Source organism: Macrobrachium rosenbergii, chromosome 1 (assembly GCF_040412425.1).
Source record: "Macrobrachium rosenbergii isolate ZJJX-2024 chromosome 1, ASM4041242v1, whole genome shotgun sequence".
Taxonomy (NCBI): Eukaryota; Metazoa; Arthropoda; class Malacostraca; order Decapoda; family Palaemonidae; genus Macrobrachium; species Macrobrachium rosenbergii.
Genome location: NC_089741.1, coordinates 50,122 through 64,605, shown reverse-complemented (window position 1 = coordinate 64,605; position 14,484 = coordinate 50,122). Strand labels below are relative to the sequence as shown.

The following is a 14,484-nucleotide window of genomic DNA, read 5'->3' as shown; positions in this document are numbered from 1 at the left end:
ATACTTAAATTCTTGCAAAAATTATTAAATAGAGTGCTGCTCTTCTTGATACTGATTGCATAATTTGTAGTTCAAGAATGATGGCTGATAACTCTAAACAATGGGGAAGCACACCAATCATTTTAAAGCGTAAGCAAAACAGCGCACACACAGACAACTGGAAAGAGCACTGGTCCAATGGCCAGACATAGTGTTTGCTGCAGACACATACATCCCAAACTAGGGTAACTGCTGGTGACTGTCATATCATATACAGTGTGATAACTACCATCTTATGTCTTCTTCTCAATGACCGTATTGTTTTAAATGATTTGCTGACCATGAATATGGACTATATAAGTTTTGGGTTTACTGTGAAACAAATAATGAACATCAACTTCAATGACAATTGTCTTCAATCTCTTCCACCTTACTCACTATTTTATTTCCATGAAGTCCACGTTCTCATCTATTCCCTTCTCCACAACTTTCTTAATCTTTCCCCAAGTTGCCATCCTGCTAATTTCAAATTAACCAATTCTAATCTCATCACTTGCACATGCTACCTCATCTTTGATATCTCTGCATTAACAACCTCTACACAAAGATTCTTTACATTCTCCTTTCCGTACATTCATGAACAGTTCTTCTTAAATAGCACAGTTTTACCAATGAAATCCCCTTTACAGATATATTTCCACAAAATTTATATATTATCATCTACACACTTTCAATTCAAACTTAGCTTCCTCCCCATCCTCTTTACCAAGTACATTTTCATGAACCTGATTCTTCTAAAGCATGTTTCCACCTATGAAACCCTTTAAAAGGTACAGTCGAACCTCTTAAAACTGGCATTCTGTGGTCCAGGAACTCCCATGGTTCAGCTCAATTTTGAATCAGCCACCATTAGTTTGTTAAGCAGCCATGAGGGTGGCGCCACATGCTGTTTACAACTTCCCGACAGCAAAAATTATACCATATCTCTTTTGTTTTTATGAAAGTAATTGTTTGTAATGAAAATGTTTGAAGACAAGTTTGTTTTCAATATTAACTTTAAATGAATAAATATTTTTTTTAAAGATTCCACTTGAGAAGGCTCTACCAAGTCAAAACTTTTAATCAAAACAATGAGACATTTGGCAATGCAATTCTTACTTATAGTGATATGGTTTGATCATTTCTTTTATAGAGCCTTATATTTACCATTTGATATAGCTGTATATTTACCCATTTGATATGCCACCCTTGAGATCAGATGATGGTAAGTGAAGCAAAGCATAAATCTTTATCTATGCTAGAAAATGTTTCTATCTAAACATCACATAATGCTCAAATAAATACCTGATTCTTTATACACACTACACAATGAGGAGGTTCTCACTATACTACTGTACACAAAGTTACAGTGCTGGTTAACTGGATACTAATACAGCAAAGGCAGCATACTTAAAATATCAACTATGAAACATATCAAGTAACTAATGATAAAATTTAAACTGTAATGCTGATAATGACAACAACATAATGATCACAAAAATAATAAGTTTTGGGAGCTAAAACAGCAAGTATTGCCTGCTTGACAGGCAAACAGGGAATACCTTAACTAAAACTGAACTTGCGAAGCAGTTCCAGATGCACTACTGTCAAAGTGGTTGGGTCTTTTTCTTTTGGAGTTGGTCTATAAGAAGTTGCTGATCACAAGATGAGCAACTGTAAATCGATGGTGTTAAGTTCAATTAAATGCTTAAGAAACAATACTCTAAAAATCCCTGAAATAAAAATTACTGTGATAATGGTGGGGGTCAACTTATGAAGTGCATTAAAACTGAAATACAGGTGCACTTGATTTTAATCAAAACTGGACAATACACAAACTGAAAACTATACAAATTTGTGCAATTATTCTGAATAACACGACAATTAGCATTTTATCATGATATAAAAGTTTCAGCATACACTGGCGTAACATATATCGTTATAATGATAAACATAGCACACAATGTAAATAAGATACTAACTTTATACCAACCCATTAGTAGCTGTTCAATTTTCTTTCTCTAGTTTGTGGCGAGAATTTTTCTCAGACTGCTCTCTTCTATCTGCTGCAGAAGTTGCAATGAAACAAGCAGTCTTTTCAACTGACCTGCTTGCTCGACAAGATTCTGTTTTTTACGTAACTGAAAAAGACACAAATATGGTCACATACACAGATGTTGTGAAAAGCAACGGTATCTCACATTCATAAAGAAGCAAACACGATATATGCATCAAGCATACATATACACATAATTATCATAACTTATTGTACTCTTCAGCTACATTTAAACCTGATAGGTGGATAAAATGAAAATGAAGAAGATTCTGATAACATTTCTTCAATATTTTTCACTGATGGCTGACATTGGCAGTACATATATAAAAATACCCTCTACTACTACTACTACTGCTACTGCTACTGCTACTGCTACTCCTACTACTATGACAATGCATAAGAAATCATCATGGGAATTCAAATTCAATGCAAAATCGTTGTCAGTACTGGAATTAGAGTTCATAATTGGTATATACTACAATTTCTAAAAAAAAAAGGTTGACAAATATTTTGCATAACATACCTCTTCTCAAGTTTAGCAACAGTAGCTTGAGCATTAGTAAGGGCTGAGTCAAGATATCAATAATGGCCAGCTGTTCGTTTCAATGTTGTCTTTGGGCGTTGTTCTATTTCTTGCCTTTCCTTTGCTGCTATTAATTCTTCTGTATCTGAAAAATTAGAAATTTTTAGAAATGTTCTCGTTGCTCCACAGTAAATCAAATATAAAATGAGGAAAGAGAAAAACCACTTAAACAACAATGTGTAGTAATGCTTATCTTGGTAGTGATATAAAAAAAGTTCAAAGGCAATTTACAAACTGTCCTCCTATCATACGGAAGCAGCGTGAGGGGACCCCTGTGCCTGGGTCCAAAAGCTCTATACAGTATAATGACAGTCAACTGAAACGAAATACCTTTATGATATACAGGTATGCTGCTATACAATTATGTACCTTCATGCTCCCCAAAATATCAAAACCAAGACTGAAAACAAAGAGCCTAAAAGGTTCTTTCTTTGGTTCAGGAAAAGACTTCAGCCGCCACTAGTAGCAGACAAAGGGCTTTACCATTTTCAGACGTGATTCTGCATACTTAAGGTAGTAAGTGGAAAAATCCAAACTGCCCTCCTACTGTGCTGCATTAATCACACCCTCAAGCAACAAATTGTCATAAAACTATATGATGTTGCAACCAAACTCACATTACGAACTAGTTCTCCTGTGGTAGCCTAGTCAATATGTCACTGAGACACCTTGTGTTCTTTGACAAAGACGTTCTAGGTTTCTGAAACCACAAAACAAAAGGTTAACTTTGCCTCTTCCAGGCTTAACCTATCTAAGTAAATTTTAATTGCCCTAATAGGACAAAGAAGTGTTTCCTCTTCTTCACAATCAACAAGCTTAAATTGGAATTCCAACAGTTCTTGGAAAAACTTAGCCTTAACATCATTCTCAGCTCTAAGGCCAAAAGATAATACTGTATAGCATTCCCTTTACAATAGCCTTAGGAAGAATGCTTGCAATAAACTTACTCTCTTAACTGTCGAAACTGCCAACAAAAAGTTTCATGATAAAATACTTCAATCAAACTCATTCCAAAGGCTTGAAAGGACTTGAAGATACAATTTTAGAACTGCGTCCCTAAATTCAGAGAGACTGATACCGAGTTGTAGGATCTTCAATCTCAAGCACAATCTGCTGATCGTGCTTGAATCCAACTGCACGAACACAATTCCGAGGAAAGCATGGAATAATTAACCTTGAAAGTAAACAGTGAAAACTCTTACTATGTTAAGAAAATTGAAACTTTAATGTCTGTAAGGGTACAGGTGCTAAAAAATTTCTCTAGGAGGAACGGCACCCAGAGCAATATACACTGCTGCTTCTGATACAGGTCACAGCTGTTTTCCACTTAGGACAGAATCACAATTCCTTTGAAAACCCTCTTATTGGTAGGAGACGGTTCAGCACCTCCAAGTGTGTACGATGCGGATTTGGCACCTTGAGTGAATTTCTCCTTAACGGAAGAATAGAGAGACATCTACCAAGAGAGCTAGAAAGTCCGAAAATCATTCCCTCTGAGGCTAGTAGGGCTACTTTGGCTCTATAGGAGTCATTCACACTTTATACCCCTTCAGCCAGCATAAACAGTGTGTCTATCTCAAAAATCAACATCCTGCTAACACAGTAATCATTCCTACAGAACCTGGCATTCTTAGCCTTGATTCCTGTGGAAAGCAGCTACAGGAAAAATATATGAAGTACTGTAATGTAGCAAACACAAACCATGAAATACCAGCTGTGCCTATACACAAAGGCAGCAAGAGGAATTCTGACAAGCGCTAAAACATTTGAAACACACCTGGTGGGCTTGAGGTGTATGGTACTAGACAGTCATCTGGGCAGTCATTCGATCTTTCTTGTTTGAATGCTGACTCGCCTATTGGCGCGGAATTATAATCTGTCTTTAACAGTAGGTAAGATTCATCCCAAATAATATTGTATCTAGAAACCACTTAGAAACTGTGTTAATAGAGCTAACAATTACTAATTATACTATTTACTTCCAGGTCTATACTCTTGATTAAATTTTCACAATATGTGTAAGGATGATTTACAAGTGAGACTGAAGATTACTGATAATTCATGCTAATGCACTTAGCCTCTCCATGGTTTACCAATTATCTGGGTTAATCAAAGAAAGCTGTTCCCCATCCGACAATATAACTCAAATATAATGATCTCTGGATGCATGTGGGTTTATATTCCTTTCACCTTAGTTGCTTGTTGCAAAAATTAATTCTTTGAACCTCTTTTGCTGTTTTATATACAGTAGTCTGCTGAAAATGCCTAATCAGTAAAGTGAGAGTTCTTCCACTGTTGTTTCACTTTCCTCATGGCCATATACAGTTTATGTTATGTCACATTTCTCAGCAAGCGTTTAGGAATAAGGTTCTGCTCTCCCAACACCCTTTCACTCGATCAAAGATGCTGGCACCCATTTTAGGAGGTACATCAACGTTTGAATTTTAACACTGAAAATGCTAATGCAATTATGTCATTCAAATCAAGGCAACATGTTGCAAGGCTACAACTTCTCTCAAACAAGATACCTTCAGGATAACAACATACTTTGTGATACAAGTTGAGCAATAAACACATCTCTTTTGTTAAGTTCCTTTTGCAGGGCGTCGGCACTATCTGTAGGTAAGCTCCGGCTAGCAATCTGGGTTGAGAGGACATCAACCTGATCCTTCAAATCCGCATTAAGATCAGTCAGTCGCTTCACTTCTGCGTGGAGTTTGTGCCGTGCAAGCCTTTCTAGCTGCTCTCTCCGCTCTGATAACTTGACCAAGGCTTCGTGTGCTTCATGAACTTTGATTATTTCCATTTCAAACTGAAATGAGCAAAACATCCCCATTAAATTCTATCAAATTTTACACAACATTATACAACAGAGTCATCATTAAATCACTTCTTACAGCTACCGCACAGCTGAATGTGATTCCAAATCCTGAAAATTTAACCATGCCCTATGTCCGATATTTTCTGAAATGAATGTGATCAAAAACATTTCAGATCAATAATAGTCTGCTGCTTTCAAACAATAAAGTGTAGGTGTAATGAAGACTTGAGAAAAAATTTTTCTCTTCAAGTAGGTGAATTAACTTATGTAGGCCAAGCCCTTTTACTAATGCTGCAGTACCTCTATATTATAAACTTGTAATGAATCTCATGTCAAAGATATTTCACTAAAACAGCTTTAGCTTTGCACATAATGGAGGAAATATCTAATTGGATTGAATTTCTAAGACGCTATCTTCCAGAATAAATGTACTAATGGATCTGCTGCTCTGATAAGAAAAATTTCAGGAGTCATTACATATAAGGAGAAAAATACTGAAATAAAAATATTGCTCATTCATTGCTTTCTGTGTGAGCATGCACTTCCCAAAAAATATAATAAATTTCATAAAATCAAAACTACTTGATTCACGAATTTCTAGCAAGTATTTGAGTTCTTAATGCCATGTGACATTGTAAATCACGACATGATGCAAATAGTACAGAAAAATAAACCACAGGATCCTCAAGGGCATGATGATGGAGGATATACAGTAACACCTCAACTTAATAGACACTTTGGGAGTCTCGTTTTCTGATAAGTGACAAAGTCTGTTAGGGGAACAAAGTCCTATATTACAGACTGCAACTGAATATTATCTAGACTTCTTACAGCTAAAAGCAGCTCCACATAGTTCCTAAGCTGAACTAACTTTTACTTTACACTTACCATTCAATCCAAGAGATTTTACTAGAAATGTATCACACCTAAAATGGAAGCATAGCAAAAAAATCACGACAGTGTGGCTGATAAGTACAGAATTCTGTCAAGCAGAGGACTGTTAAACTGAGGTGTTACTTGCAATAGCATAAAATCTGGCTTACTGATAGCCCCTGTGGACTAATTTGGTATGGATAAATGAAATAGGCTGAGGTGTACAATGCTCCAAGCACGACATTTCAACTTGTATTTACAAACTACTTTGAACATTTCTACCAGACAATATACAATGTAACACAAAAAAAATAATACAACACAAAAAAGGATAAAGTTCATACTCACACGCTGAAGTTTGGCTACTTTCCTGTGGTACATGTCAACCTCAATCTTTAATGCATTATTCTCCCTGGCTAAAATATCTGCTCGCTCCTGCAGATGACCTTCACTGCTGTCTGTTTGCCCAGAGACAATTCTAAAGATGGAAAAAAATAGTATTTAGGTCAATGGAAAAGACTGAATGGCATAACAAATAGTAAAAGAACCAAACCAGCTTTACAACTAGTAAGTATAATTTTTTCCAAAATAAAACCTATTACTGGAACAAAGAAATGAAAAGACCAAATTAAGTTAGGGTAAACTTCTACACAGACATAATATCCAGTTCTTCAAGATTATAACCTGACCTGACTCATGCAAAAAATAAAAGATTAACAGCAGTTTAACTCTTCTATGACTATGCAGTAGTCACCAATTACATTATGCAAATCTTGAGTAGTCTGGGACATCCATTAACAAGAAATGCCTGTCATCACACTGAAGAGTGGAAACAGCTGAAAGAGCGCATTCGAAAGGGATGGTACTCTGTTGAACAAGTCTGAAGTTTTAACTATTCTTGGCATAACTTTTGACTCACATCTTACTTTTGAGAAACATCTAAAGTTCAAAGTGCAACTGCCATCCGACCTCAATGAATAACAAGGACTCCAGAGAAACTTGAACTAACGAATAACTTGACCAAACTTACCTTTGGCTCAACAATTCTTTGGGACTTGAGATTTCTTTAGAGCCTCCTAGCCTGCTCAAGTCAGGCTGTGATTTTGAGAGACTTGACTTTGCTAAATCGATGTGTTCCGACTTTTCAGAATCATCCAACCGCCAAATTGGATATGCAGGAGGAGGAGGATAATTTACGTAATTCACCGTTGTATCTAAGTCACTTAGCAAAGGCAACTGAGATGTATTTTTACTGACTGTACCTACAGTCTCCAACATATCTATGCCACTGTTTGAACTTGAAGCACTCTGGTTGTTCTGTCCACTTTTTCCATCTCGGTTCAACAGATGTTTTAACACTTCCGATGAATCTAAATATGATGATGGAATATCGGGTAAATCAGTTGCAGCATGGTATTTCATAGCAGAACTACGTGTTGACAACTTGGGAGAGCCAGGAATACTGTCACTTAAATATGATGCAACAGAGTTCTTCTGGGTTAGAGTCGAGTCTAGGAGAAGCGGGGAATTAATGAGGGAAGAACTGAAGTTGATAGTGTCTGTTACACTATTCAGAGTGGAAGACCTAAAAACAAAGAAAAATGAATTCAAAATAATATACATAATACTATAAAGACAAAGTAATCCAGCTGGATTCAATGTAGTTACATTATTATTATTTCTCATATCAACACACTATTTAAACATTGACCTTGAATAACTTCACCAAATTCAATGATCACTCTTTAAATTGGTTGCATAATGAAAGTTAATTCCAAAGCACCACCTATGACTCAAGCTGAGTTAATGCAAACTTGGGTCAGTTGCTTTCCATCAGTTGAACAGTTTACTTATGGGTACATATTCTGAGGATACGAAATGATAATTCTGATTTTTCCTGTATACTTTGAAATTGAATAACTTGTCAAATTTCAAAAATATAGCTTCAAATCTAAAGGCACAATATGACCAAGATATGGCACCAATGTTTACCCACTCCCATACGAACTAAGAAAAATTTCACTCCAATCAACTGAATGAGTTCATAAATCTTTCTTAACCTTTTCGCCGCCAGCCTGTTATCACTAACAGTGGTGTGATCAGTGTCTTGCCAATTGTATAACTGACTAATTTTCTCCCTTTTATTTTTGTACTTAAATTCTTTGTTAGTTTCACTACTGTTATAACAGTACACTGTACTAGTATGTTATTATAATGTTTTATTATAGTAAAGTGATAAAATATGCATATGGTATGTAGGTAATTATTCAAATATTGAATTATGTAGCTTTTTTGGTGATTCATTTTAGTGTGATATCTCTCAAAGTATGGAGTAAAAAGTAACATTATTTTTGTTACTCAGTATGAAAATCTTTATTGAAAACTCTGAGTAAGAAAATCTTTATTGAAAACTTTAAACACTTGCTTTTGGTAAAAAATTTCATTTGGAAAACCTCACAAAAAATAAAAAAATGACTTGGCATTCTGTAGAAAATGTGAATCTATTATCTCCAATACAAGTTTCAGAGCACCGATTTTTTACAAACTGAATCTTCAGTGGTCTTCCATTTGCAAGTTTTATCACATTTTTTTGTTTACTCAGCCACCTCTGGTGCTTAACAAACCTGCTTCCTCCTCTGTCACTTCATCTGATCCAAGCTCATCTCTGATAAAACTTGAAGTTAAAAAATTATCTAGGGCAGGTTTGTCTATAATTACGATATAATAAACATCACGATATTCACTGCTGTCACTATCAGAGCTACTGTACCTGATAGTTCAAGTCTACTACTTTCATTGTCATTTCCAAATAAAAGCCTCTGTACTACATCACTGAGTGAAACACACCCTTTCTCTGGCACTGTGATGGGTACTGAAGGTCTGACCCTTGTTTGAGATCATCCTGTAAGCTGGAAATCGAATGTTGCCAGCTGTCATTATAAATATACAAAAGATTCTTACACTGACAAGGGAAACACGTTATCTATTACCAGCTGCCTAACCAGAACCAAAAGAACGATGACTGAAGAGGTCAGTTCCACGTCATGGAAGAGACCTTTTGATGATTGAGGAGATCAAAGGGCTTAATGTACCTCAACAAGCTGTGGTGCTGCATGACTATCTGTGCTTGCTGGGTGATGACCATTTAACAAAAGCCCTCAAACCTTGGTCTGTGCACAACCACTAGGAATGGTTCTCCTCAGTCTTGGGATGAGTTCCATTGCTTTACGGATCATATTCCAGCACAATATCCTTAATTCATTAATTTATTTAAAGTCATTTGCTGCTTAACAAATACATTCCCTTTACTGTTGTGATATTACTAGCTATATAAAGTCTCCCGTTTACTGTTGCTCAACAAATATATTTTGATTTATTTCTGCTTTTTTGATCTTTTCCTTTTCTCCACACATATACTGTACTGTATACATGACAGGTAACATATCCATCAAGAGCTGATTTGCTTTCAGACTTTACGGTTCCATAGTGTCTTCTCCCCGGAATATGCTTGTCCATGATGGTCAAGGGGATGCAGTGCATCAGGTTGTAAGTGTAGGGAAACATACAATAAACATTGGTTATAAAATATCCATTTGGCATTTGGCCCACACACTTAATATTATGGCTGAAATTTACTAATAAATGTACACGAAGCCCATGTTCTGATAGAAGGATAATCTTTTGATAGAAGAATAATCTTAGAGATGGCAGAACATTTTTGTTGCCTTGGGGAAAAACTGAACAGTGAAGCTGACAGTGAGAGAGAGTACCGAGAAGAACAGCACAATAGCCTGGATAAAATGAAAAGAGATTAATGTTATGCATATACAAAATTCCCTGTAGTTACAAAACTTACAATGCATGCCTAAGACATCAGGCTTTAACTACTACAAGAAGAACAGGGTATCTTGGGAAAATCATAGTATGGATGAAAACTGCAGATAAGTGGTGCCTTGTGGCTGGAAAGTAGACAGACATCTCAAAAGACTGACATGGTTAAGATGGATATTTGATAAAAAGAGATAAAGAGAAGAGCATTGTAAAGAAAAATTACAGACTTGAAAGCAGCAGGACAAAGATCTGTAGGAAAACCCAAAATATTATGGAGAGGGCCATTGACGAAGATACGCCAGACAAGAATTAAAGAGTACAGTCTACAAAACAATTCATCTATAAAGAATACTAAACCAGACCACCAAGCTGAAAATATCACAAATTCTTAATCAATTTGTATTTTTCCCAACATACAAACCTACGGTCTTTACATTGGGAAAATCTGCGCAGCTGGAATCTGGTTATGAAAAAATTAAAGCATCATATGATCAAGGTATGGCAGAGTAATACATATCATCAACCAATGATGTAGCGAGGAGGAGGGATCTCACTTCAACCGCCTTAAGGAAAGCTGTGATGTATCAGTGTTCTTCCAGCCCAGGGAAACCGAATGAGGGGTGGCAGAGGTGGGCCATTAATATATGAATACAACCCATTCGGTCTTTACATTGGGAGACTTATTTATTGGTGGGAGGAGAAGTAAGTTAGGACCAATTGGAGGTCCACCACACCTGGGCTCACTTCCTGACCGTTGTTTAAGTATAGGAAGTAGCTAAACACCTCAGCCTCAAAGGCAAAAGACTTCCCTGACAGCCAGACATCTGGGCTTGCAACATAATTAGAATACCATTCCACAATGTGCTTACTTATTGGTGGGAGGAGAGGTACATTAGGACCGATTGGAGGTCCACCACACCTGGGCTCACTTCCTGACCATTGTTGGAGTATAGGAAGTAGTTAAACATTCAATCCTGGAATCAAATCACAAACAGAATCTTGGTCTCCTGCCAAAGGGGGAGGGAAGTTCCCTATCCCCCCACCAGGAGGGGGCAGGCAAACCAGCAGGTGAATCAACAGTTAAATCTCCCGAACTCCTCTCAGAAAAGTCTACTGATGAGTCAACAGACGAACAGGAAGGGGTAAAATCTTCCAAGGAAAAAGCAGCAGGAAGACGAGTCGCAGAAAGAGAAAAAGAACAAGGTGGAATGGCGTCGTCTGTCGGCACTGAAGAGCTGAAGCCCTCCCATGTTTGAGCAAAGCCCTTGCTCTTGCACGTCTTCCTGTTCTCAAAATGCCTCCATTGCTCAGGAGACCAATTACAACATTCAGAACAGCGGCTACTTACACTGCAAACGGTGAAGTATACACCTGCTATAAGTTACATGAGGGTCAGTTTCAAAGGAGGCTTCGTAACGGAAGCCAGGGTTATTAGCTATAGCAGGACACTTCCTCTGCTTCCTAGCACTAGGCTTAGATAACTCATGGGTTTGCCTGATAAATAATCACACATACACAAAAAGGCACAAATACATGACACAAAAACACAAAAATATGGAGCCAATTTCAAACAAAATGGCAGGAATGGAAAAACCCGGCTTTTGATACGAGTTGAGCAGCGTACATCTGCACTAAATGGAGGCTAAGAGAAAACTGATACATCAAAGCTTTCCTTAGGGCAATCGAAGGTGAAACCCCTCCATCTCGTCACCCCACTGGTTGATGCTATGCGTTACTCCACCATACCTTGATCATATGACGCTCTAATTTTTTCATAACCAGATTCCAGCAGCGCAGGAGATTTTCCCCGTGTAAAGACCGAATGGTTTGTATCCGTATAGGAAGAACTCAGCTTTCACAGGGCTGGCTACACAAAACAGAAAAGATTTCAACTGAGCTATCTCATTTGAAATCTACTCCATAAAAGGAAAAACTGACGTCAAAACACTAATGATGAATCACTGATAATGATAGACAAATGAAAGCATCTTTTAGCACATTATCAGAAAAGAAAACGTGTGATTAAACTTACCCAGACTTTCGTCCTGCCACAGGTGTAGAGAATCCCCCTGGCATCCATCTGTGACTCCAAGAATCATCAGTTTGGGAGTTATGGATAATTAGTGTATTTGTGCTGCTGCTGATGGAGGCATTGGATCTGAAGAGATAAAATAAAAAGATCAGCTACTTGAAATAAAAATATCTATTCTTCTTCTGCTATGTTGGCAACTATGCAAGATATTAAATGAAATTATTTAGAGTTCACTCACTAAACTCCTTGTATGATGGTAATGCCTATGGCCAAATTTTCATACACTAAAGCATAAAAACACACAAGAGCAAATACAGAGATCAAGAAACATACAATCACAGGAGAGTCCAGGAAGAGGCAAGTATAGTCAGCAAACTGGTCTGCAGAAGCTAAGGAGACACGAGGTGACAGGAACAGCAACGTTACTAAGGAAGATGGCAACAGGCCGTAACACAAGACAGCAAGACTGTACGAACAGCAACACGTGAAGCAGCAACTAACTCATGAACCTTCAAACTGATGACTGCAAGGAACTGTCCTTCGAAGAGCATGAGCGGGAGGAGGAATGGGGAGGTGAATGGACAGCGTAAGAAAGAGACAATATGAGCAACAGACGAAAAACATGGCAGGGCCTACCAGGGGTAACAAACTTCTCTGGAGAGTACAAAGATGAAACAGAAACAAGAGAAGGTATACAACAAGGGTCTGAAGATCTAGCAGCAGCAGGAGGTGGCATAGCTAATAAGGAAACCTCATCTTAACACGACTGGAGTCTCTCAGTCACAGTGCGACAAGCCAACCCAAATCACTTGTTGACAAAACACTGCCTAAAATGATAACACTGTTGTTTCAGCTAATCCCTGCAAACTGCACAAGGGCAGCAGAGTACACATGGCCCAGAAAAGAAGGGCAGCAAATAGGGGTCCTTGTCTAAGGATGACATAAAATGCCATGACAAAAAAAACACACAAACAAAGCCACAAAATAGACTGAGAAAAAACAAAGAACTAAATGTAACCACACCAGCGAGAGGAAAAGGAGCGTACGACCTAATCACTGGGAGCCTGTCCATCAACCCACTCAAGGGACGTGGTTGCTTTGTGTGTCCAACTTCCACTGGTTTTCAACAAAGGCTACCAGTGGCATTTGGAAACCTTTTAACTGGGTAAATTCTTTTCCTTCTCTTCAGCCAAGGTGCCAGTGTGTACGGAGCAATAAGTCTTCATTTACGGAACATGTGCACAGATAAAAACCAAGAACATATGGGAATACCATCAGAAAGTGTTCAAAAATAGACTAAGGGAGAGAAATTTCATATGGAACCTCACGAATGGAAACTTGATGTACTGTACAAATATTACTGATCATGCTGCAGTATTACCAGTAAAATCATCAATACCACTGCTTCTATAAATACACTTTTTTCTTTTTGACAATTTAAAAAACTATACAACCTATATTTTGTGTGATGTAAATATAACTGAACAACAAAAATGCATCCAAAAATTGCTTCTTAAAGTTACCTGTCAGCCAAGGTATTAGTTTGTAATACTACATGATGGTATTCAGTGTCATTAATTACAAATTATGAGTGTGCTACTGTAGTTTGAGTGTGCGTCACTGATGGGCTGGCATACACGTCAGCTGTTTCCATACACAACTTTCAGTTAGGTTGTTGTCATGTCCATTATTAATTAGGAGCTGCCTGAACGTTTGAGCTCTGCATGAGTAGCTTTCCATGAGGAACAGTGCATAATTGCATGTCTCACGTTTCTGGAGTATTAGGGCGATTCCCCACGGGAGTTAACGCACTGAGCCAAATTAGTTGCCACGTTTACATCCAAGGGAAGTCAGCAGTTCTAACTAATAAATGAAAATGACAGCAACCTAACACATGCCAACACATCAGTGATGATGCTCATCAGGAACTATCATATTTGATTACAGCCGCATATCGCAGTCGGTTCAAGGATGAGGTCAAGGCCATAAAAGGATAATTGCCAGCTATATAACACCTACAAATCCTGACGTGAGTATTTTTCTTTACTGCAGCCCGAACCTAGATAGAACCCGTGTGATGCTAAATGGCATGGGCCCTGTGGAAGAGGTGGAAGTCGACCAACACGGTCTGCAAATTTAAATGTACCAGAGGGACATGTCAAGCCCCTTCAGCAATTGTTACAGGTCACACCACTACCACTCTACGCAAAGCGATTACAAGCTCATCACAACCAAAAGGCAACATTCACCATTGGTGTAGACCACCACGA

At 37.7% G+C, this 14,484-nt stretch overlaps 1 protein-coding gene across 1 annotated transcript; it reads right to left on the bottom strand.

The window, feature by feature from the left end:
* Positions 1-5,172: 5,172 nt before the first annotated feature.
* On the bottom strand, positions 5,173-12,765 carry LOC136841814 (uncharacterized). The gene is made up of 5 exons (XM_067109133.1): positions 12,716-12,765; positions 12,215-12,340; positions 7,382-7,936; positions 6,700-6,829; positions 5,173-5,469 (listed from the first exon to the last, which is right to left on the bottom strand). Exons 1-5 carry the CDS (start codon positions 12,763-12,765, stop codon positions 5,188-5,190), a joined length of 1,143 nt encoding a protein of 380 aa, XP_066965234.1. The 3' UTR covers positions 5,173-5,187.
* Positions 12,766-14,484: the final 1,719 nt, after the last annotated feature.